This window comes from Pongo pygmaeus, chromosome 9, assembly GCF_028885625.2.
Source record: "Pongo pygmaeus isolate AG05252 chromosome 9, NHGRI_mPonPyg2-v2.0_pri, whole genome shotgun sequence".
NCBI classification, from domain to species: Eukaryota; Metazoa; Chordata; class Mammalia; order Primates; family Hominidae; genus Pongo; species Pongo pygmaeus.
Genome location: NC_072382.2, coordinates 118,631,320 through 118,654,120, shown reverse-complemented (window position 1 = coordinate 118,654,120; position 22,801 = coordinate 118,631,320). Strand labels below are relative to the sequence as shown.

The following is a 22,801-nucleotide window of genomic DNA, read 5'->3' as shown; positions in this document are numbered from 1 at the left end:
ATTTTCAAGGCATCTGAGGCCAAATAATGGTTAAGGATGGCCGAATAGAGGTTTCAAGATCCTGAAATTGAACTAGATATATCTTCTAATTAGGAATTATTATGGTAGTGTTTTTGGTTTGTTTTTTTGTGTGTGTGTTGTTGTTGTTGTTGTTTGCTTTTAAGGAAATTGCCTTGGAAAAAATCTGTTTTAAAGCAAGCCTGTAACTGAACACCATTCAGCTGTGGTCATCTTATGCACCAAATTGTGTGTGGAGACCAAAGGAAAACAGGAGAGTGCCATCTAGAGGCCTTAACAACAATTTGGTCCTAGCCTTCTCCCTACACAGGGGTCTTTAACAACTTCCTAAATTAAGAACACGTTTGTCCTCTTAAATGACTGCAAACCATAAACATATGTGTCAATGACATTTATAATCTATACAGGTGCTGCTACAGTTGTGGCTGTAGCCTTACTACTCTGGAAACATAATTTTAATAAAGCGTAATGTTGTAGATGGCATTTACTTTATTATATAGGAATGTAGAAGTCTTTGAGATATACACTGCATTTGAATATAGTTTTAATTGTAAAGCAACAACAAATTGATGCCTGATGTAAGAAATCACTTTGATATAGGAACTTTGTTGTATTATCTTTTGAAGTTAGAGTAAATTAAAAATTAAGAGTAATTTATCTTAGTTACTTGTAGTATTCTTTTCACAACAGTAATATAGAATGGTGTTTGCCAAATGGTATAGAAATTGAAGAGTTGAATTCACCCTAGAAAAGTAGATCAATTTATATCCATGTGGAGATGTATAATAGGGTAGTCAAGAGCACAGCTTAGAAGTCCTAACTTTACCATTTCTTTGCCATGTTGAATATGTTAACTTTCAAAATCTTGTTTCTTCTTCTTCATTTATAAGTGGAGCTAATTATAGTCTCTAAATTAAGGTTGTTGTGAAGGTTAAATGTAATAAAGTTAGTAAGCACAGTGCTTGGTATATCAAAAGTAGTTTTTTGTAATAATGTCTTACTGTTGTTGTTATTTTCACTGACCAGTTTTGTTTTCAGGATGGTTGTGATTAAATAGAAGCAGAAAATTTAAAAAGCTATAGAAAATTTTATTTTAAAAAAATTTTCAGAATTATAATCTCATTTGATTAAATACTCAACAAATATTTATTTACATATTCAGCAGATATTTATGCAGCTCCTAAGTGGCTAGATATAATAACCATTTTAGGTACTGGAGAGTTGATACTGGGTACAACAGAAAGAAAGACACGGGCCTTGCATTGCAGTGGAGGAGTCAGACAATAAGTAAATACATAAACAAGATGGTTTCCCAAAGAAATCATTTGTGTGAAGAAAATGAATGTGATGTAATACAGAGTGACTGGAGGCCCATCTTAGAGTAGATGGTTAAAGAAGAGCTTTCTGAGGAAGTGACATTTAAACTCTTACCTGAATGACAAGGAGCCAATCATATGAAGATCTGAGGAGTGGCCATTTCAGCTAAAGGAAAAAACAAACAAAAAAACACATGTAAAGGCCATTGGCTGAGAGTGTGTTAAACATGTGCAAAAACTAGAAATATGCATAGTGGCAGGAAACCAGGTCAGAGAGGGAAGCAGGGGGCCAAGCGCGGTGGCTCACGCCTGTAATCCCAGCACTTTGGGAGGCTGAGGCAGGCAGATCACTTGAGGTCAGGAGTTCGAGACCAGCCTGGCCAACATAGTGAAACCTCGCCTCTACTAAAGATACAAAAATTAGCCGGGTGTGGTGGCACAGGCCTGTAATCCCAGCTGCTGGAGAAGCTGAGGCAGGAGAATCACGTGAACCCAGGAGGCGGAGGTTGCAGTGAGCCGAGATCGCACCACTGCACTCCACAGCCTGTGTGACAGAGCGAGACTCTTGTCTCAAAAAAAAAAAGAGAGAGAGAGAGAGAGAGAGAAGTAGAAGCCTTGTAGGCCTAGGACTTTGGATTTCATTCTGAGGGTTATGGGAAGAGATTGGAGAGTTATAGGCAAAGTGGTGATATGCCCAAATTTATGCTTTGGAAAAATTCCTTTTGCCTCTCTATAGAAAACAGATTGTAATGGAGCAAGAATGGAAGCAGAAAGACTGGGTAGGAGACTTTTGCAGGGTGTAAGTCAGAAATGGTGGCTTGGATAAAGATGTTGAATTAATGGTTCAATGTTGAATTAGTGTTGGGGGATTCGGATCCCCCAACAACTCTACACCACAGGGGCAGGGTGGCATTGTGGTTAAGAGAACCAGGTGAGGAGTCAGGCTGTCTGGTTTGACTTAATAGCCATGTGACCTTGGACAAGTTTCTTTACCTCCCTGTGCCTAGTTTTTGCTCTTCCTAAAATGGGAACAATGATAGTACATTCCTCCTAGGATTGCTGTGTAGATTAAATGAGGAAATAATAATTGTAAAATGCTCAGAAGGTGCATCAATACTGCTGTTTTGGTATCATCATCACTGCCTTCATCACAACTATTACTGTCATCACCCTCAGTACCCACATTTTATAGATGAGAAAACTTAGAGGGTGGTTTGGAAATCAGAATATAGGTTTCTTGATTTTGAATCCATTGTTCTTTCTGCAATATAATCTGTAATACGAGCTCCCAGAGAAAAATTTCTATTGATCTGAATATCTGTAGCTCACAGCCCAGTTTTAAATACCTATGACTATTTAAATAACATTGAGAAGAAAATGACAAATAAGGCTAGCTGAATCCCAGGGCACAGGAGAGAGGTAGCCTGTGGCTCTCTCCCCACACACCTTGTGCCATCAGAAATTCAAGTTCCCTGAGTTTTGAAGAAGGGTATTGCACACCTAAGCCGAAAGCATTAGCATGCACATGGTGGTACCTTTAGGAGGATAGAACTGAATATTTTGAGAACCTTGTAAGATACTGAATCTCTTTAGAGGCCATTCTACTCTTCATTACTTGTGTTAAATGGGGCCATATACATAATAGAAATAAATGAAATCCATGGATTATCCCCAGACCTTTTCTGGTCAGCCTTTTGGTGAAGGCAATAACCAGACTACCATACTTGAGTTTCTTTTTCTCCACCTCTCTCTGCCTTTGCTTAGCCCCTTCTGGTGGCATAAGCAACAGAATAGGTAAGGATCAAAGAGCAAGAGAGACAAAATTAGAAGCAGGGAGTTGGAGAGCCTCCCTGCTGGCTTTGCCCCTGGTGCCTCTACTCCCCTGGTGCCTCCCCTCACCAGAGACTGAAGGCAGGCTGTTTGTCCATTGCAGAATGTGAGCATTTGATCCGCCATATGTTGGTGTTAGACCCCAATAAGCGCCTCTCCATGGAGCAGATCTGCAAGCACAAGTGGATGAAGCTAGGGGACGCCGATCCCAACTTTGACAGGGTGAGCTGGGAACCGCTGCTGCAGGGGACTCCTCTGAAAGCTGCTGCAGCCTCCTTTGCATGTGATTGTAATCAGGCCATAACCTGAAAGGCGGACACTGGGAACAAACTATTATGTAACGCTAAAGCAGCACGTGAAGCAAGCAAGAAGGAATGTAAAACCAGTTAAACTGCTGGAGAATAGTGATCATGGTTCTCTACCATGTGTCCCCAAATTATCGTCGGTTTTTGGCTTTTGAGATAGCACAGCCTACAGTTCTGCAGCTTACCTACCATGGGGATGTCACCTTCCTCTTGTCTTAGTGTGCTCAATTCAGTGGCTTCTGTAGCATGCTTTTATTTAAACCACTGTGGCCATCCCAGGTACGCCAGGGAGCTCAGGAAACAGTGAGTTGTTGTCTGTTTACAGCTGATCACTCAGGGCTCTCTTCCTTAGACTTTGTCTGAGGCCAAAAACATCCCAAGCCAGAGGGCATGGAACAGGTTGGTCATTATATATGCTGTGCCACACTGATGTGGTTAATTGGGGGGTTGACAGCTTCCTCCTTTTTATGTTACAGTTAATAGCTGAATGCCAACAACTAAAGGAAGAAAGACAGGTGGACCCCCTGAATGAGGATGTCCTCTTGGCCATGGAGGACATGGGACTGGACAAAGAACAGACACTGCAGGTATCTCCGAAGGAGTGGAGAACAAAGTGGGATGTAGCAGTTCCTCTAACCTGCTTTTTCCATTTTTCGCCTTCTTGGGAACTTGGGCCTTTTTTTTCCTCCTGTTTTTCTTCCTCTGCCCCTCCCTGGGCCTTGGAAAGAAGGAAAGAAGGTGCTTTGGCTAATGTTATTACTGAAAGGGTTTTGGTCATCAACATGCCATTTCACCAGGGTTTTGTACTCTTTTCCCTTCTCTCTTGGTAGTCATTAAGATCAGATGCCTATGATCACTATAGTGCAATCTACAGCCTGCTGTGTGATCGACATAAGAGACATAAAACCCTGCGTCTCGGAGCACTTCCTAGCATGCCCCGAGCCCTGGCCTTTCAAGCACCAGTCAATATCCAGGTGGGCAATAACTCCAGTGACCTAGTTCAGGACAAGTAACACCAGGGGGGTAAAGGTTAGCTGTTGCTCACTAACCCTAAGTCAAGAGAGTTTCTTGCTCTTCCTTACCTCTGTCTCCTCCCATTTGTCATCTCTTCCTTTGTCAGAGGCCAGTCAAAGATCTGAACCTTTTTTTGACAGAGAGGAGGGATGAGCAACAATAGTTGTGCCTTTTGTTTTTTTGAAGAAATAGCAAATCATGAGGCGATGCTATCCTCTCCACAGGATGCTTCCTTGTTGTGACTTCTAAGGGCTGATGAACCAAAAACTTTAGTAATCAGGGAAACATAGACTTTAGCAATCAAGACTACTTGGAAAGACTCATTATTTCTCCCTAGTGTTAAAGGTATGCGTGTATATGTATGTACTGCTTTCCAGGCGGAGCAGGCGGGTACTGCTATGAACATCAGCGTTCCCCAGGTGCAGCTGATCAACCCAGAGAACCAAATTGTGGAGGCAAGTAGCAACCTGTGGGAGTTGTCAGCTGAAACCACTTTCTTTGCCATATCCTTGCTTCCTTTCCTTCTGATTTCTAACTCGATGATGTTTCCCTCCACCTCAGCCGGATGGGACACTGAATTTGGACAGTGATGAGGGTGAAGAGCCTTCCCCTGAAGCATTGGTGCGCTATTTGTCAATGAGGAGGCACACAGTGGGTGTGGCTGACCCACGGTGAGTATCTGGCCAACAGCCCTCACTAACACTGAGGCAAAGAATTGTCACCTGACTTTCAGTGTCTACCATGACACATTTCCTACTACATTGTATCCCCAGAGGAGGTCTAATCCAGTGGCCAAGTGGACAAATGATATGATGTAATTTAGGTATGTAGACAATTAAAATTTAAATGAATAAGGATCCAAAATCCAAACAACAGTTTCCCAAAGTGTTTTCCCAAAATAGTCTTTCATGATGTTCCCTGCTGCCTGCACACTGGAACACTGCACATTGCACTGCACACTGCACACTGGACTGAAGGCCAGCTTTCCCCATTTTTGTTCCACGGTTGAAGACTCTCAACATTAAAATAGCCTTACCTCTTTTCTGGATATTTTCTTTGCTGAGTAGGAAGAGAAGGTTGTGGCAAGAATTCTCCTGAGAGGTCAACTCAGGGCAAAGCTGGTTTTCTTATAAATATCTCTTTTCTCCCAGTGAATTTCCAAAAAAGACTCCCATGCCTGCTGATGTGCTTGCTTTATGTCTCTTGTTCTTAGCCTATGATCAAATAGGCAATAGGGGGACATTCTGGCTCCATAGACTGAGGTAGCTTTAAAGGGGTGGAGCCCTGAGTCGCTCTGTTAGTGGAAAGATGTCTTACTTTAAAGTATGCTGTAAAACCTACCATTGTAGCAAGATAGCCCTGTACATCTAGTACTTATCTGTCCTATCAGCACTGACAAGAGTAATTGCATTCTTTCCCTGGTGAATCAGTTGCTACTTCAGGCAGCCATTATCTTAGTGGATGGCCCATGTTCTCCAGAAACTTGGTGTTCACCTCCAGGATTTGAAAACCTGAACTGGACTGGTGCCACTATTTCCTCTTGGCTCAGAGATGTTGGTTTTACATGAATGGCCAATAAAGATTAGCAATCCTTCGTCCCAAATAGTAAAGGAGCAGAGAGTTAAATTCCACACTTTAGGCTTTTGCTTTGCTTTAGGATCTTAAAGAGAAACATAAATTCAGGAAGAAAATAAATAAAATACAATAAGTTGTACTGAACATAGCAATGCCATCAATTTTGGGATATAAGCACTTTTGAGTAAGAATGTTAACTAAACTTCTCTGTCATTCTGTTTTCTATCAGCACGGAAGTTATGGAAGATCTGCAGAAGCTCCTACCTGGCTTTCCTGGAGTCAACCCACAGGCTCCATTCCTGCAGGTGGCCCCTAATGTGAACTTCATGCACAACCTGTTGCCTATGCAAAATCTGCAACCAACCGGGCAACTTGAGTACAAGGTACCTAGACATGGGAGAGGGCTGGCTCCAGAAGAAACAAACTTGAGCTTCCTTTAAGAGGCTATGAGGCACCTTCCCTAGGACTTAAGGGTTTCCTTATAGAGAAAGATGATTTATCTTGCAAAGCAGCTCGGGTAAGAGGCAAGCGTCCTCTAGTCTCTGTCTTGACCCGTGGCTCCCTTAATTTCCATAGAGGAGTGGCTTGCCCCTTTCTCCCCGCCTTCCCCTCGTCTCATGGTCCGTCCTCCCCACTGTGTTCCTGGCAGGAGCAGTCTCTCCTACAGCCGCCCACGCTACAGCTGCTGAATGGAATGGGCCCCCTTGGCCGGAGGGCATCAGATGGAGGAGCCAACATCCAACTGCATGCCCAGCAGCTGCTGAAGCGCCCACGGGGACCCTCTCCGCTTGTCACCATGACACCAGTGAGTAGCAGCACAGAGCCCAATTCACTGTCTCAGAGGCTTTTGATAAAAAGGTTGTGAGCCTGGGGTTGGGAACCCAGGGCCAACCTACATGTCTGAATTTCCTTTTTCTCCAAACTTAGGATGCTCCAGCCCATTTTCTTCAGGCCAGTAGACTTTTCCACACTTTGTTTTTGGCGAACTTACTTACTTAGCCAGTTATTTCTACACTGAACTCCTCTCCTGGAGAGCTTTTTCCTCAATGGGTGCTCACAGGTACTCTGGTTAAGTCCAGCTGCACTCCTGCCAGGTTGGGGCAGGTAGCAGCCTAACTCAGAGCCTTCTCCCAGGCAACCTTTCCCTGCCAGAAGGCCAAAGTGCCCTTGAATTAATTGGTTTCTAGACTGGCTTCAAAAATTGCCTTTTCACTAACGCTTTCTCCATTGATAAACACACCTCACATTTTTGGCATAACCTGGATCACTTGATGATTTGCTCCCACAGCTTTAGCCTAGTCAGTTATGTTAGTCACATCTCCTTCATATGATAGTCACAGTCAGAGATTTGTTTGCTCCCTTGGATTCTGTTTATTTCTGGTTATTTTCCTGTCATAGGTCATTCATTCATTTATTCATTCAATCTCATAGTACCATAAGATTGGGTAGTAAATATATCCATCACCCTTGGAGATGTTTTAAGGGCAGTGCTGCTTTGAGGACCCTTTTCCCTCTTTTAATCCATCATGGGCTAATCCCTTGTAAAATATAGTAAAAGTGAAACATTAGAAAAGTGAAAATGTAAACACATATAAAATACAAGGCTAAATTTTTTATCGAGTTCAACAGACAAAATTACTCTGTTAAATTGCTAGAAGTGTCTCTTTATTTATTTTTTTAAATTGCTAAAAGTTTCTGAAAGCCTTTTGTTGATTTCTGTACTTCCCTTATCATGAATTGGTAACAAAACAGTTTGTGGGCATGGGTCCATGAGCCACGCTTTCAGTAATGAAAGAATTATATACCATAGGCCTCGGCAGCACTGACAGGATCAACATATGTGAAGTATTTGAATAATGTACAAGGTCATATGTGATTAAGTACCACAGTAATAACATGGAAAATTAGGTGGCAGAGGCATTCAGAGTTGGGCAAGACAGGTTTGGAAGGATCATGGTCAGCTTTATGGGACGTGGGGTGACTTACTGTGTCTACTTTAACTGTTTTTGCCAAGGTCACTAACAAGTTCTTGTTGATAAATCCAGTGGACATTTTTAACCTTTTATCTTTCTGGACGTCCCAACTGTATTAATCACTGTTGACTTCTTTTTTTCCTTGAAATATTTTCTGTTCTTGGTGTCTGTGGCACCACATTCTCTGTGTTTTCCCCCACCTCTCCTTTTCACATTTCCTTTCTGCTTGTTCCTTGAGGTTGGCAAAACCCAGAGTTTTATCCTAGGCCCTATTCCCATGTCCTTTGATGTACTCTCTCTGGATGAGTTTGTCCACTCCCGTAATTTCAGTTACCGTCTGATTCTCCAGCCCAGAATGCTCCTCTGAGTTCTACACATACGTATACATGACTGCTTACGGGATAGATTTAGTTGGTTATTCCACAAGTATTCACAACTTTAATTCAACATGTCCCAAATGAACTTACCATGACTCTGTGAAACCTGCTGCTCCCCTTGGGTGACAGTGAATGGCACTGTCATTCTCCAGGTTACACAAGCTAGGGATGTGAATTTTATCTTTAACTCTTCCCTTTCTTATTCGCCATATCAAGTCAGCTATCCAGTGCCTGTGAATGAAACATCTTCTTCACTTTCCTTTCCTTAACTCAGGTCACCGTCATCCATTGCATAGATGAACACCATGGCATCCTAACTGACTTCCTTGCTTCCAGTCATGTCCCCTGATCCCTGCCACCAGCCCTTTTCACACTGCAGCTAGAGTAAGCTGGCTTTTGCAAATATAAATCTTTATAACATCATGCCCCTGCTTAAAATCCTTTAGTGATTCACCACTGTTCTTCCTCAAACTTCTTAGTGTGTTATTCAAGACCGTTTGTCACTGGCCACAGCGTTCCTCTCCTGCCTCATCTACAGCTACTTCCTGCCTCACCCTGTTCACTCCACCCTTGTAGAACTGTGGCAAGGGATCCAGGAACCCTGGGAGCTTTCAAACAAAATTATTCCAGGAGGGTTTTGTTTGGTTTTGTTTTGTTTTGTTTTGTAGTTATCCATTTTGTAAAATGCTCTTTTATAATAATTGAAGTGTGATTTTTGTTCTAGTGACTGGGGCATGGTGATGATGTGGGCACCCAGGCTATGGGTAGCCAGCAAGGATGCAGATGGGAAGGTCACAGTGATACAAGCATTGTGGTGGTTCTCATTTCACTCACATGTTTTGGCGAGTAACAACTATTTTAAAGCAGTGAATTGATACTACACAATTGTATCTTATGTACTAAAATGTAATTTCAATAATTCACTATGCTTTCCTGGAGTTAAGACATTTAAACTCTGGAAATCACATTAATATGAAACAACAGGTCAGGTCCTAGACATTTCAGGTAAACAATCTTCTACTGTATTTTCGGGTCCTCAGACACCTACAGGCCTTCTCTTTTCTTCAGCCTGGAAACCTGTAACTCCTGTCCTTCTTTGCCTGACCAGCTCCTGTGCATCCTTCAGGTTCCTGCTAGGTGCTACCTCCTCCAGGATGCCTTCCTTAATTCCCAAGCACCCCCATTAGAAGACTTGATCCATGCTATTTTGTAATTGTTTACTTGTCTCTATCCTCTACTAGACTGTAAAATGAGGGCAAGGTCTATGTCTAAATTCACATTTTATCCTGTAACAGTAAGCATTTGGCTATTTGTTAGATTAATAAATGAATGAATGAAGATAAATAAGAGGAAGAAATTCTAATTAGTATTACTTAAGCAAGGTAAAAATGGAAAAATAGGTATATGAAAATCCTATATAACCCAGGAGTCTAGAAAAGTTCTGTAAATAAGAAAGTTAACAGAAAGTCCTGCCCCAAGCCCAGTTACTAGAGTAAGAGGCATTACAGAATAAGCTGCCACCTTGAGCTTTTCCTTCCTGTCTCTCTTCAGGCAGTGCCAGCAGTTACCCCTGTGGACGAGGAGAGCTCGGATGGGGAGCCAGATCAGGAAGCTGTGCAGAGGTAATGTGACATCTGGCAGTGCTTGCAGAAGTCCTTGGGCAGGCTCCCCCTGCAACCAGCGAAAGGTCACCTCTGCCCAAGGAGGTGGTACAGTGCAGCTTCAACATTTGTGTGGTCTCTTTGCTCAAGCCAGATGGCATGTTCCACCCCACATGGAAGTAACAGAAGACTACCCAGAAAATGTCATTTCTGTAAGCACCATTGGAAGTCCCCTAAGTGACAGCAATAACCATAAGAACTTTTTCTTTCCTCCCTCCTTCTTCCTTGTCCCCTGCCTTCATATTGCAACTCTGATAGTATTCACAAGGCACAAAGCCTGCTCGTACCTGCCAAGAACTGTTTACTGAAAAGGAATTGGAGATGTGGGATGACAGTGATCCTAGCTAGTCTGGCCATGGACCTCTGGCATGGACTCTTCCTTTCCAGGAGAATGAATACCTCTTGTACTGTTTGCTGTGTGCTTCTTCCACCCCCTTGTACCAACAAAGAGATATTGAAAAAGAGAATATGGGATTCGGGCCAGGGACAGATGCAAATATCCATTGTTTACAGAACCTTGTTGAGAGCTGCCTAACTCACAGAGAACGGCAGTGACCATCAGGCATGCTGTACTGTTCATTTCCCTCAGTTCCATTAGCCCTGGGCCTCAGCTCCATGCATGCCCCCTTGTGGGAGTTGATTTTCTTATTATCCGGGGAGGGGGTTTCACCAGAATCCAGCATGTATTTTCCCAGAAATACAGGTGTTCTTCAAGATTATATGTTTTTTCCTTTGAGGGAAGTTGAAATAAAATGGTTTTCATGGGCTTTTGGGGGAACTTTGGGTGTCTTTATCCAATGGTTATTAAAACGCTAATGGCTTACTCTTTGGCAAGTTCACATAACACTAATTACTCTACAGTCTGTTAACTGATTTTAGCTGAAAGGGGCAAGATAGTTAAGAATGAAATGAGACCATTTTTTAAGAACCTGACAGTTGCTGGCTAGGACTTTCATCCTATCCCCAGTAGCTCTCTATGAGAGCTGCTATTCAGAAAGCAGCTGGTCCTATGTGGAAAGAAAACCATGGCAAACAGGGGTGTTGGCAGGTGGGCCAGCTCCTTCTACAGCTTGGCCAATAGAAGGAAAATTGTGGTAACTTTTTTTTTTCCTTGATGCTGTTGTTTCTATAGTTTGCTGATAAGAGGGTATATAAGGTTACAAATGGGCCCTACTGGGTCATGAAGAAATGAGAAATCAGGAAATTTACTGCCTTTCTACCTTAAAAGAGACAGCAGTATTTTATCTTCTTTGTCTTAGACTTTCCTTCCTCCAGGTCTACCTTCTTTCTTCTTTAGACCAACATTTCAAGGGTATAATGCCCATCAGTTTTGATGTAATAAAAAAGGTATAGTGCCTCTTTTATTCATGCCTCCAGAAGAGCAGCAGCGGTGGAGGAAGTCATCCACCAGACAAAGAGGGACAATATCTTATTGATGGTATTGACTAAGTGCTGGGTCTGAAAGATCTTCCGAATAAAAGCCATCAGTTTGGGAACTCTTCGTCTTTTGAGACTCTTCTGTTTTTATTTTTTGCCTTGCTTTTTTCCTCCCTAACTAAACATTTCATGTGGCTTTATTTCTTCATCCTCTACAGAATGTTTGTTCCCCAAGGACAATATCAGTTTTTCTTCTCTGATGATTGAGTTATAGTCACCAAGCGAGAGGGAAAGGGTGGTTTTGGAATTCATTTATCCTCAAATGGAAGGATCAGTTTTCTGTGACCTGTAGTGAAGAAAGTCTCAAACCTGGGGCCTGTGAGATCAAGAGACATGCACAGAGTCCTTCTGAATATCTCCCCAGGTTCATCTCTAGGAATAGTCCTTAGGGCTCATTTCCTCTGACTTGTATTTTGGAAATTTGGAGGGAAAAGATGAATAAATTAACATGGAGAAAATAAATTCTTCTACCGAGTAGAATGAAGCAAGGAAAAGTGATCTCATCTTTGTGAGCTAGATCTACTTTCTCTCTTCTCTTCAATGGCTATTCTTAGGTTCAAAATTCAGCCACTTCATTGTCAAGCCAACTTTTGTTGGCCAGTTAGACATGTTTCACTTCCATCCAGTCAGGGATCTGTTTGCCATCAAGCCCTTCGTGAGCTCTGGCACTATTTCATTGAGTGCTTTGGATTAACTTCTAATGCTTCTTGTGGAGGAATATTCCTGTCTGTCTTTTTTACTATGAAATGTGCTCCTGCTTGTTGCAGGTACTTGGCAAATAGGTCCAAAAGACATACACTGGCCATGACCAACCCTACAGCTGAGATCCCACCGGACCTACAACGGCAGCTAGGACAGCAGCCTTTCCGTTCCCGGGTCTGGCCTCCTCACCTGGTACCTGATCAGCATCGGTGAGTAGCCACATGAGCTGTGCGAGCTCCTTGAGGCTCATCGGACAGGCACCCTTCTGATTAGTCTCACAGCGACGGTGACTAGCATCGTGGCTTTAAATAGAAGCCAGCTGTCATCCTGAACTCACATCTTCTCAGCTCCTTGCAGTAAGCAATGCACAGGGCAAAGGTTTTTTACTGCGCCCTGGAGCAATGCGAGATTCCTCTCTCCCGTTACCTTGCAGACCTGTTTATTGTCTGCATTTGATTCCCATGATTCTAGATGTTGATTCATAGATAAAATTGAACTTGAGACTTGCAAGAAAGTGAAACTCTCAGAAGGCCACCTGGAAACGAAGATTTCTAGCCGTATCGATAGACTTGACCTTTAATAATCCATCACCTTCAAAAGAATGAGCATTTCATATCGTGTTACCATTGAACCGCCAACCTGGAAATGAAGACAAAGCCCCTTTTGAATAGTAGAGCAGAGATCCTCTTGAGTGATGTATTTAAGAGGTCATTCTTTCAATATTCTGATGGCAAAAATCTTTTGCTAGGTTCGGTTATGGTTATAATCCATTCTCTTGAAGAAATAAAAGCAAGTTTAACCTTCCTGACCAAGAAAACTTCATTGACTCCAAGTAAGCCTGGAAGCAGCTGCGGAATGACACTTTGCTAGTTGAAGAAGATGATTATCTTCTGTGAATATCTTGATGACTAAAAATCTCAGTCTTGGCCACTCCGAAGCTATCCCCAAGCTTATGGCCCACACGTTCAAAGCCACCACCAGTTGCTAGAGCATATTTTATTTCTGTCTTTTGGGGAAGACACTGAAAAGCAGCCTTGGGAAGGTTGAAAAGCAATCAGATTCCAAGGAAATTAGGTTTATATATGTGTTATGAAATCTTGCAGCAAGCTTCACACATTTTTTTATTGAGGCTGGTTACCCATTTGGCATCAACATAATCAGCAGAGGCAAGTGAACTCTGAGCAGAGTGAGACATAATTAGTGCCACGTTGGAACCCTAAAAGAAGGAAGATAAGCTTTCATAAATGACTGAATGACTTGGTAAAAATGGTCTATTAGGAGTAGCAAAAATGACAATTCTCAAATAAAACTCTGATGGCACAGAAAGATAGGCTTTTTCTAATGAAAATCTCTCAGGACTTAACAGTGTTCGTGCACACTAAAGAGCACTTTGAGGCTGGGCGCGGTGGCTCATGCCTGTAATCCCAGCACTTTGGGAGGCCGAGGCAGGTGGATCACAAGGTCAGGAGTTTAAGACCAGCCTGGCCAATACGGTGAAACCCCATCTCTACTAAAAATACAAAAATTAGCCAGGCATGGTGGTGAGTGCCTGTAGTCCCAGCTACTCAGGAGGCTGAGGCAGGAGAATTGCTTGAACCCGGGAGGCGGACGTTGCAGTAAGCCGAGATCACGCCACCGCACTCCAGCCTGGGCGACAGAGTGAGACTCCGTCTCAATAAATAAATAAATAAAGAGCACTTTGAGTGATTACTGGAGAGCTGCCTTCTCCTCCCCTATATGTTTCCTGTGATTTCTCATAACTTCAAGCTCTACACTGGTATCTAATACACCCTTTATTCCTTCTTTTCTCCTTGTCTCCTTCTTCCCTTCCTCCACAGCCTGACACTTAATGTTTTAGCCCTTGTCTGAGTCTGTTGTTTAGCTGAAGTCCTTTAGGTATCCTTGTTGAATTCTAGGTGTTCCTCAGGAGGTCTTTTTATGAGGGGAACATGAAGATCGTCACATTTCCAGAGTCAGGCTTTATCACAGACCCTATATTCTGTTGACATTTGTTACTCAAGGAGGTCCACACTGGACCACAGCTCTGTCTGTGTGATATCCACCCTGCCTAGAGTCATTGTCAAGGCCTTGCCTGCTGGAAATCTATCTGCTGTCTGTTTTCATGTGAACCTTTTTGGTGTTTTGAGGGTTGCCTGTGGCCAAGCCTATTTGAATTGGAAGAAAATGATGTTTTATGAGTGGCAAATTGCATAAGATGGGGCATTTGTGCAAACCCAGCATGTCTTGATGGGATCACTATACAAATATGCAACAAAAGAGATTAAAGCCAGTCTTCAGGGGACATGAGAAACTTTCCAAGGCTATAAAACATGGCATACGGGTGGCCTGGATGGGTTCTTGTATTCCTTTCATTTTCTGGAGGAAATGATTAAAGAACAGTATATATAGCTATCCTTCTGGGGTAGAAGAGATGAAGTTCAACATGGAAACAGAAGAGTGGTCTAATCAACCTTTTCATTTCTGGAAATGTGTAATTTAAGGTTAAAAATGTTTTAAAAAGTGTAACTAAAAAATTTTTTTAAACTAACACAAGATAGATTTTATCCAGGTGGGGAACCAAGTCCCTCTTTGAAGAGTATAGTGTGGGAGTATCAGCCTAATGTGAGGCCATCCTGAATTTGAGTGTGATTGCAAATAAAAATAAAATCAAGCACAATTGATACTTATCAGTGCTTCTCAAATGAGCAACTGCATCAGAACCATTCCTCTGAGGTTACTGTGCTGGACTGACCTGGGTATCAGTCTCTTCACAACCTGAGCTTCTGAAAAAGTCATGAAATACCTGGACCTGGGATTTTCTCTGATGGGAGAGAATTATTTTTGTGCAGAAAGACTGTATTGCTGCTTGAAGAACACGGCTTTCTGAGGGGATCAGAAACATGTCCATTATCAGGAAACGTTGAAAGCGTAGGAATCAAATTTTAGGAGAAAATAGTACTTGCTTGCTTTAACTCAACCTGAAGTAGAAACAGAAATGACAAGTTACAAGGAAATGCTTCTGAACACAGCCTTCATGATCCCTGTTCCTGGATTGTGGCCCCCCAAATTCATTTGTTTTTTGTGTTACTGAACCAAATACATGTTCATGCTCATTTCATTAGCTCACGACTGGGTCAAGCCTCAGGTAGAGTCTGAAACAAAAGCTATCATTAGCAAAGAGAGGGTAAAAGGCTTTCACCTGCTGCCAGAACTCTCTGGATACCTCTGCACGGTCATTAGATTCCTCCTGGTCCCGCGCTGTCTGCATTGTATTTGAACTCGCTTGTTAACCTGCTTCCTGAGCTGTGGTTCTGCTTCAGTCCCAAATGAATCACTGGCAAGGTAGCACATCATTTCATCCAAAGTTCAGTGTAATGGCATCTCTGCCCTGGACATGAAACCCTGATCCTTTCCATCTGCTACTGGAATGCTGCTGCCTTGGCAGTCTTTTATCTGCTTACCTCAGCCCATAAACATCTCTTTCTGATCATCAGGTCACAAGTGTAGGTGTTAGCTTCTAACCCCGATGCTGTCTTAGGCATTCCTTATCAATAGCTTTTTCTTTCTTTCTGTAAGATTCTGGCTGTGTTCCGGTTGAGCAGTGGGGTCTTTGAAGGTAATCCATATGATTCCTCTTTCATTAGAAGGTTGGGTGAGTGCTGCTGCTCTGAGAAGTTGATTTTCACAGTAGGTGACCTTATTTGTTGACCAGGTACGTGCAGGATCTCAAGGCCCACATTCCTTAAGAATTTGTTGTCTCCATCCCAGGATCAGAAGTCTTCATTTTCCCCCACCCCAATCGCCACCTTCTATTTTCTATCACAGAACCTATGAGTTCCAGGCCAGACCTTTGACCACAGAACTGACTGTTGTTTCCCTCTGGCCATACGGAGATCATTGCTCAGGGAAAACTTTGGCTGAAATGGTGAATTTAAGGTTTCTAAAGGCACTAGATAGACACATGATTATAAAAGCAAGCACTTCTGTACAGCCTGGCCTGGAGGATATTGAGAAGCTTTTCTCTCTGGCCTAGTATATTTATAAGAACTGGATGTACTTGGTCTCAGGACCTCACCAGGCTTGGAAAGTAAGCCAACCGAAGGTAAGTAGAGATGGAAGATGTACACCTGGAGCCCTCTAAAGGGAAGCAGGCTAGGGAAACGACCGACGTCTGGAAATGGCATGAAAGTGGCATAATATGCAGGGCTACCTGGGCAGCCAGCCGTCTTTATGTTCGTCTGGAACAGCAGTCCCTGTGTGATTTGGTCAAAGCCCCTGAGTCCTAGCCTCTAACCTTCTCTTCCCATGTATTCAGCTCTACCTACAAGGACTCCAACACTCTGCACCTCCCTACGGAGCGTTTCTCCCCTGTGCGCCGGTTCTCAGATGGGGCTGCGAGCATCCAGGCCTTCAAAGCTCACCTGGAAAAAATGGGCAACAACAGCAGCATCAAACAGCTGCAGCAGGTAATGGAAGAGGTGGCAGGCATCCCTGGAGGAGCATGGGTGACAGAGGCCAGGATTGCAGGAAGACTGGGGTGGTAAATGTACCCCTTTTATGTCAGCAACATTGCAGTTTTATAGGTTAAAAAAGTAGCTTTTTGGGCCGGGCGCAATGGATCCCGCCTATAATCCCAGCACTTTGGGAGGCCAACGTGGGAGGATTGCTTGAGCCCAGGAGTTCTAGACCAGCCTAGGCAACATGGCAAGCCCTTTCTCCCCCAAAAAATTAAAAATTAGCATAGTCCCAGCTACTTGTGAGGCTGAGGTGGCAGGATCACTTGAACCTAGGAGGTAGAGGTTGTAGTGAGCTAAGATGACACCCCTGCACTCCATCCTGGCAACACAGCGAGACTCTGTCCTAAAAGAAAAAGAAAGTATAGCTTTCTAATGCACTTTCTTTACTTTGTGTTATGTACAGCCCTCCCCAGGATCAAACTTCCTTCCCCCATGAAGGGCCTAAATTTTTCTCCTGTCTCTAGTTCATTGGAAAGGAATTTCTGGGCTTGGGTTTCTGTGGGAACCACCAGAGAAGGTACTATTTTTTTTTTTTTTTTTTTTTTGAGACCAAGTCTCGCTCTGTCACCCAGGCTGGAGTGCAGTGGCACAATCTCAGCTCACTGCAACGTCCGCCTCCTGGGTTCTAGAGATTCTCCTGCCTCAGCATCCTGGGTAGCTGGGACTACAGGCGTGCACCACCATGCCAGCTAATTTTTGTATTTTTAGTAGAGACAGGGTTTCACCATGTTGACCAGGCTATGTCTCGAACTTCTGACCTCAGGTGATTCACCCGCCTCGGCCTCCCAAAGTGCTAGGATTACAGGCGTGAGCCACCTTGCACCCGTGGCACTCTGCGCATGATTTAGGATGCTGGGTCTTGATTAAACCTGCGGTACATTGTTACCACCTGGCATTCTCTCCAGGTGGTACCGAACGGCACTCTCAGAGGAAGGAAATGTACCTCTATATGTTTCTGTACTATAAAGATTCTATAAAGAGCCAGTTTCCTTTCTGCCTTTCTGATGACCAAGCTTCCAATGGCATGTGCTTTGTACACAGATTTCACATTGGACACTTGTACTCATACAAAGGCCATCCTTGATGTTTTCCATTCATTCATACAGAACAGGATGTGAATCTATTTAGTGCACCAGATACTTAGGTAAATGAGTTAATTGCTCATCAAGGACACTGTTCTCTTGCGGCTCTTTCTGCCCGTGAGACCTTGGGGGCAGATCTGCATCTGCTGAAATCACTGCATGAGGTGGGTCTGGCTGCATCCCATCTGTATTAACTACTTTCCCTTCAGGAGTGTGAGCAGCTGCAGAAGATGTACGGGGGGCAGATTGATGAAAGAACCCTGGAGAAGACCCAGCAGCAGCATATGTTATACCAGCAGGAGCAGCACCATCAAATTCTCCAGCAACAAATTCAAGTAGGCCCTCACTCTTTGCTTTCTCCAACTTGTTTGGAGTTTGCTTTCAGGCTGATTTGCCTGTATATTTTGGAGGAGACCACTCAGCGCAAAGTGGATTTGAGTTCTGTTTATGGTTGACATGTTTGAGTAAAGGTAATCAGACCTTCTGGTGAACAACAAAAGCATAAATCTGAGACACAGATAGTTCTTTCTGTTTCTTCCCTTCCTGGAGAATAGCTCTGAGTAATCTTCAAGCTCACAATAATTTTTTTCCTTTCCCCATATATGTTTTAGGACTCTATCTGTCCTCCTCAGCCATCTCCACCTCTTCAGGCTGCATGTGAAAATCAGCCAGCCCTCCTTACCCATCAGCTCCAGAGGTATGAGTCATTTTGTGTTGTGCCTAAGCCATTGTCTCGATAGCATGGTACCCTTGGCTTGACTCACTGGGAGATATGGACTGACTTGAGCATTCATCTTGTAAGAGTCTATTTGAAAAGGAGAGAAACCAGTGTAAATTTCAGGAGGCTTCTTGAAATCCCAACTTCCTGTGCCACTTCATTCCTTAGCCCCATGAGCAAAGTAATCTGATATCTAATACAGGAGCCAGACATAGGCCCACAATGAACTCTGCCATTTTGGCTGGGAAGTCTGTTCAAACAAGATGTAGATAGGTTTTAAATAGACTGTGGTGGATGGCTTATGTATATTTTTCTAACATGAGGCTTATCAAAGTAAAAAAAAAAAAGTTTCCACTTACATATGTTGTATGGCTGAAACTTAAGATTGTACTGTCACCTTAGGAAGCTTCTTTGTGTATCTCTTTTGTTATTTTTAAGGTTAAGGATTCAGCCTTCAAGCCCACCCCCCAACCACCCCAACAACCATCTCTTCAGGCAGCCCAGTAATAGTCCTCCCCCCATGAGCAGTGCCATGATCCAGCCTCACGGTGAGTGGAGAGGTTCAGACCAAACAGTTCATTTTATGCCACATGGGAAAAAATGATGGTCTCAGTTTTGAGCACCATAAACCATTTGAAAGGCAGAATAACATAATATTCAGGGGTATGGACTCTAGAGCCAAGCTGCTTTGGTTTGCATCCTGGTTCCATCAGTTTCTTAGCTGTAAACCCTTGGGTAAGTTAACTTGACTTCTTGAATTAGTCCATTTCACACTGCTCTAAAGAACTGACTGAGACTGGGTAATTGATACAGGAAAGAGGTTTAATTGACTCACAGTTCCACATGGCTGGGGAGGCCTCAGAAAACTTACAATCATGGCAGAAGGAGAAGCAAGGCTCATCTTCCATGGTGGCAGGAGAGAGATTGCACAGGGGAAAGTGCCAGAAACTTATCAAACAACCAGATCTCGAGAATTCCCTCATTATCATGAGAACAGCATGGAGGAAACTGCCCCGTGATCCAGTCACCTCCCATCAGGTCCCTCCCTCGACACATGGAGACTACACTTCAAGATGAGATTTGGGTGGGTACACACAGAGCCAAACCATACTACTTCTCAAATGTCAACTGAGGATAATTATGGTACAGTATGTAGATATATGTAAAACACTTGGAACAGTCTCTGGCACAAAATAGTTCTCAATAAAGGTTTACTATTATTAATATTTTTAACAAAACCTCCAGCCCTACCAAATAAAAAGCAGCTACCAGAACTTTCCTTATAGTCATGCCTCCGTTTGGCTGTCTACTATACACGTGGGCCCCTCTCTTGTGGGTGTATAGATGGGAGTGAAGATAAGTATACCGTGACTGTGAGTCTTCAGAGGTCAGCCGTCTTAGGATCTCTTGAGTAACACTCCACAAGCTATGTCCCTAGTCAGTCTCCCTAGGATCCTTGAGAAGAGTCTGAATTGGCCTCTAGGCTCTTCCTACTTAAAGTGGGGTCCCCCAGCCACCAATGTTGGGAGAAAAAGTAAGATCTCAGGTCATATTCCAGACCTGTTAGAGTCTGGTTTTTTTCTTGAGATGGAGTCTCCCCCTGCCACCCAGGCTGAAGTGCAGTGATACGATCTTGGCTCACTGCAACCTCCGCCTCCGGGTTCAAATGATTCTCCTGCCTCAGCCTCCCAAGTAGCTGGGATTACAGGCGCCCGCCACCACACCCAGCTGATTTTTGTATTTTTAGTAGAGACGGGGTTTCGCCATGGTGGCCAGGCTGGTCTCGAACTCCTGACCTCATGATCTGCCCACCTTGGCCTCCCAAGTGCTGGGATTACAGGTGTGAGCCACCGCGCCCGGCCTAGAGTCTGCATTTTTAACCAGATGGCAGGCCATTTGTGTGCACGTGAAAGTTCAAGAAGCACTGCCTAGATCCGAGTTACCCCATGTAATCCATGGACCAGCTTTTAAGGGAACTTGTTGGAAACACAAATTCTTAGGGGCCCATCCTGACCTACTGAATCAGAGTTTGAAACAGAATTATATAGATAGGACCCAGGAATCTTCTGTTTAACAAGTTCTCCAGACTTCTCCTATGCACAGTGCAGTTTGAGAAGCACTGTTCTAGCATGCACAGTGCAGTTTGAGAAGCACTGTTCTAGCTGGTATGTCATCTGAGTATCCTCATTAGCTCTCATTACTTCTGGCTGGCTGGTGGCCTGGGCACTTGGTCACTCTGAGGTTCCTTTCTCTCCAGGTGCTGCATCTTCTTCCCAGTTTCAAGGCTTACCTTCCCGCAGTGCAATCTTTCAGCAGCAACCTGAGAACTGTTCCTCTCCTCCCAACGTGGCACTAACCTGCTTGGGTATGCAGCAGCCTGCTCAGTCACAGCAGGTCACCATCCAAGTCCAAGAGCCTGTTGACATGCTCAGCAACATGCCAGGCACAGCTGCAGGCTCCAGTGGGCGCGGCATCTCCATCAGCCCCAGTGCCAGTCAAATGCAGATGCAGCACCGTACCAACCTGATGGCCACCCTCAGCTATGGGCACCGTCCCTTGTCCAAGCAGCTGAGTGCTGACAGTGCAGAGGCTCATAGGTAAGACCGCCTAACGTCACCAAGCGTCACCTAGCCATCTATGCATGGGATCTAGGTGGGAGGAAGCCCCTTAGCAGAGTGAGAGAAAAGGAGGGAAGGAGAATGGGTCTGACTAGGCTGTGCTCTTGTTTCACGCTTTCTAAAATCAGGATGCTGGGTTTGGAATGAACTTGTCAGCTTTTTATTGACCCAGGGTTAAAATTCTAATGAGACTGAGGTGGAAAATGGGAAAGCTACCTTATTATTTGCTACCTTATTATTTGCTTGCAAAGAAGAAAATGGCCTGTTAGAGGAATGTATAAAAATTCCAGTTCCCCTTTTCTTGAAGGGAGCATCTTGAAGTTGTTTCCTTCAAGATGAGCTAGATCTATTACCCACGCAGTGCCCTCAGTCCCTTGGAGGTTACTGGACAAGCCAATAATGGAATAAATAGGGACAATGCATACATCTGCCACTTCTGTGTCACACCACAGCTCTCTGTACCAGTGGGTTCTCCCTACTGAGGAGGAGGAAGAGCTGTTCCCGGGAAGTCTAGTACTTGTTATATGGATGTCTGGTACTCCCTTTTGTGTCTGCAGCTTGAACGTGAATCGGTTCTCCCCTGCTAACTACGACCAGGCGCATTTACATCCCCATCTGTTTTCGGACCAGTCCCGGGGTTCCCCCAGCAGCTACAGCCCTTCAACAGGAGTGGGGTTCTCTCCAACCCAAGCCCTGAAAGTCCCTCCACTTGACCAATTCCCCACCTTCCCTCCCAGTGCACATCAGCAGCCGCCACACTATACCACATCGGCACTACAGCAGGCCCTGCTGTCTCCCACGCCGCCAGACTATACAAGACACCAGCAGGTACCCCACATCCTTCAAGGACTGCTTTCTCCCCGGCATTCGCTCACCGGCCACTCGGACATCCGGCTGCCCCCAACAGAGTTTGCACAGCTCATTAAAAGGCAGCAGCAACAACGGCAGCAGCAGCAGCAACAGCAGCAACAGCAAGAATACCAGGAACTGTTCAGGCACATGAACCAAGGGGATGCAGGGAGTCTGGCTCCCAGCCTTGGGGGACAGAGCATGACAGAGCGCCAGGCTTTATCTTATCAAAATGCTGACTCTTATCACCATCACACCAGCCCCCAGCATCTGCTACAAATCAGGGCACAAGAATGTATCTCACAGGCTTCCTCAGCCACCCCGCCCCACGGGTATGCTCACCAGCCGGCACTGATGCATTCAGAGAGCATGGAGGAGGACTGCTCATGTGAGGGGGCCAAGGACGGCTTCCCAGACAGTAAGAGTTCAAGTACATTGACCAAAGGTTGCCATGACAGCCCTCTGCTCTTGAGTACCGGTGGACCTGGGGACCCTGAATCTTTGCTAGGAACTGTGAGTCATGCCCAAGAATTGGGGATACATCCCTATGGTCATCAGCCAACTGCTGCATTCAGTAAAAATAAGGTGCCCAGCAGAGGTAAGTGTCTCCTCACAGTGAAAGTCCTGGGCCAGTCTGCCCTAATCAGCTGACCCAGTAATGTTATCTTTTTTCAGCTAGTATTCTGTGTTCCTAAGAAAAAAAGAATTTCTGAGCTTCAGGACCTTCTTGGGGAGAAGCATGTAGGAAGTGGGTATTGGTGGGCGAGGGGTCCATTTTCAAAATCAAAGGACCATGATACAAAATTAAC

At 44.2% G+C, this 22,801-nt stretch overlaps 1 protein-coding gene across 18 annotated transcripts in view; it reads left to right on the top strand.

The window, feature by feature from the left end:
• SIK3 (SIK family kinase 3) overlaps positions 1 to 22,801 on the top strand; it is a 258,649-nt gene that overhangs the window by 216,219 nt on the left and 19,629 nt on the right. For 6 of the 18 annotated variants that reach the window (XR_010127641.1, XR_010127642.1, XM_054441459.2 and 3 more), the window contains 15 exons: positions 3,268 to 3,386; positions 3,946 to 4,056; positions 4,300 to 4,443; positions 4,861 to 4,938; positions 5,045 to 5,154; positions 6,288 to 6,441; positions 6,708 to 6,863; positions 9,960 to 10,030; positions 12,274 to 12,417; positions 16,524 to 16,674; positions 18,017 to 18,142; positions 18,419 to 18,504; positions 18,964 to 19,073; positions 20,783 to 21,122; positions 21,701 to 22,590. Coding sequence is in view for 14 of the 18 variants with exons in the window: in XM_054441459.2 (XP_054297434.1) it covers positions 3,268 to 3,386; positions 3,946 to 4,056; positions 4,300 to 4,443; positions 4,861 to 4,938; positions 5,045 to 5,154; positions 6,288 to 6,441; positions 6,708 to 6,863; positions 9,960 to 10,030; positions 12,274 to 12,417; positions 16,524 to 16,674; positions 18,017 to 18,142; positions 18,419 to 18,504; positions 18,964 to 19,073; positions 20,783 to 21,122; positions 21,701 to 22,590 (2,790 nt within the window). In the remaining 4 variants the exon portion in view is untranslated. The remainder of the gene's footprint in view (positions 1 to 3,267; positions 3,387 to 3,945; positions 4,057 to 4,299; positions 4,444 to 4,860; positions 4,939 to 5,044; positions 5,155 to 6,287; positions 6,442 to 6,707; positions 6,864 to 9,959; positions 10,031 to 12,273; positions 12,418 to 16,523; positions 16,675 to 18,016; positions 18,143 to 18,418; positions 18,505 to 18,963; positions 19,074 to 20,782; positions 21,123 to 21,700; positions 22,591 to 22,801) is intronic. The other 12 variants (XR_010127644.1, XM_054441469.2, XM_054441468.2 and 9 more) reach the window with 7 other exon arrangements.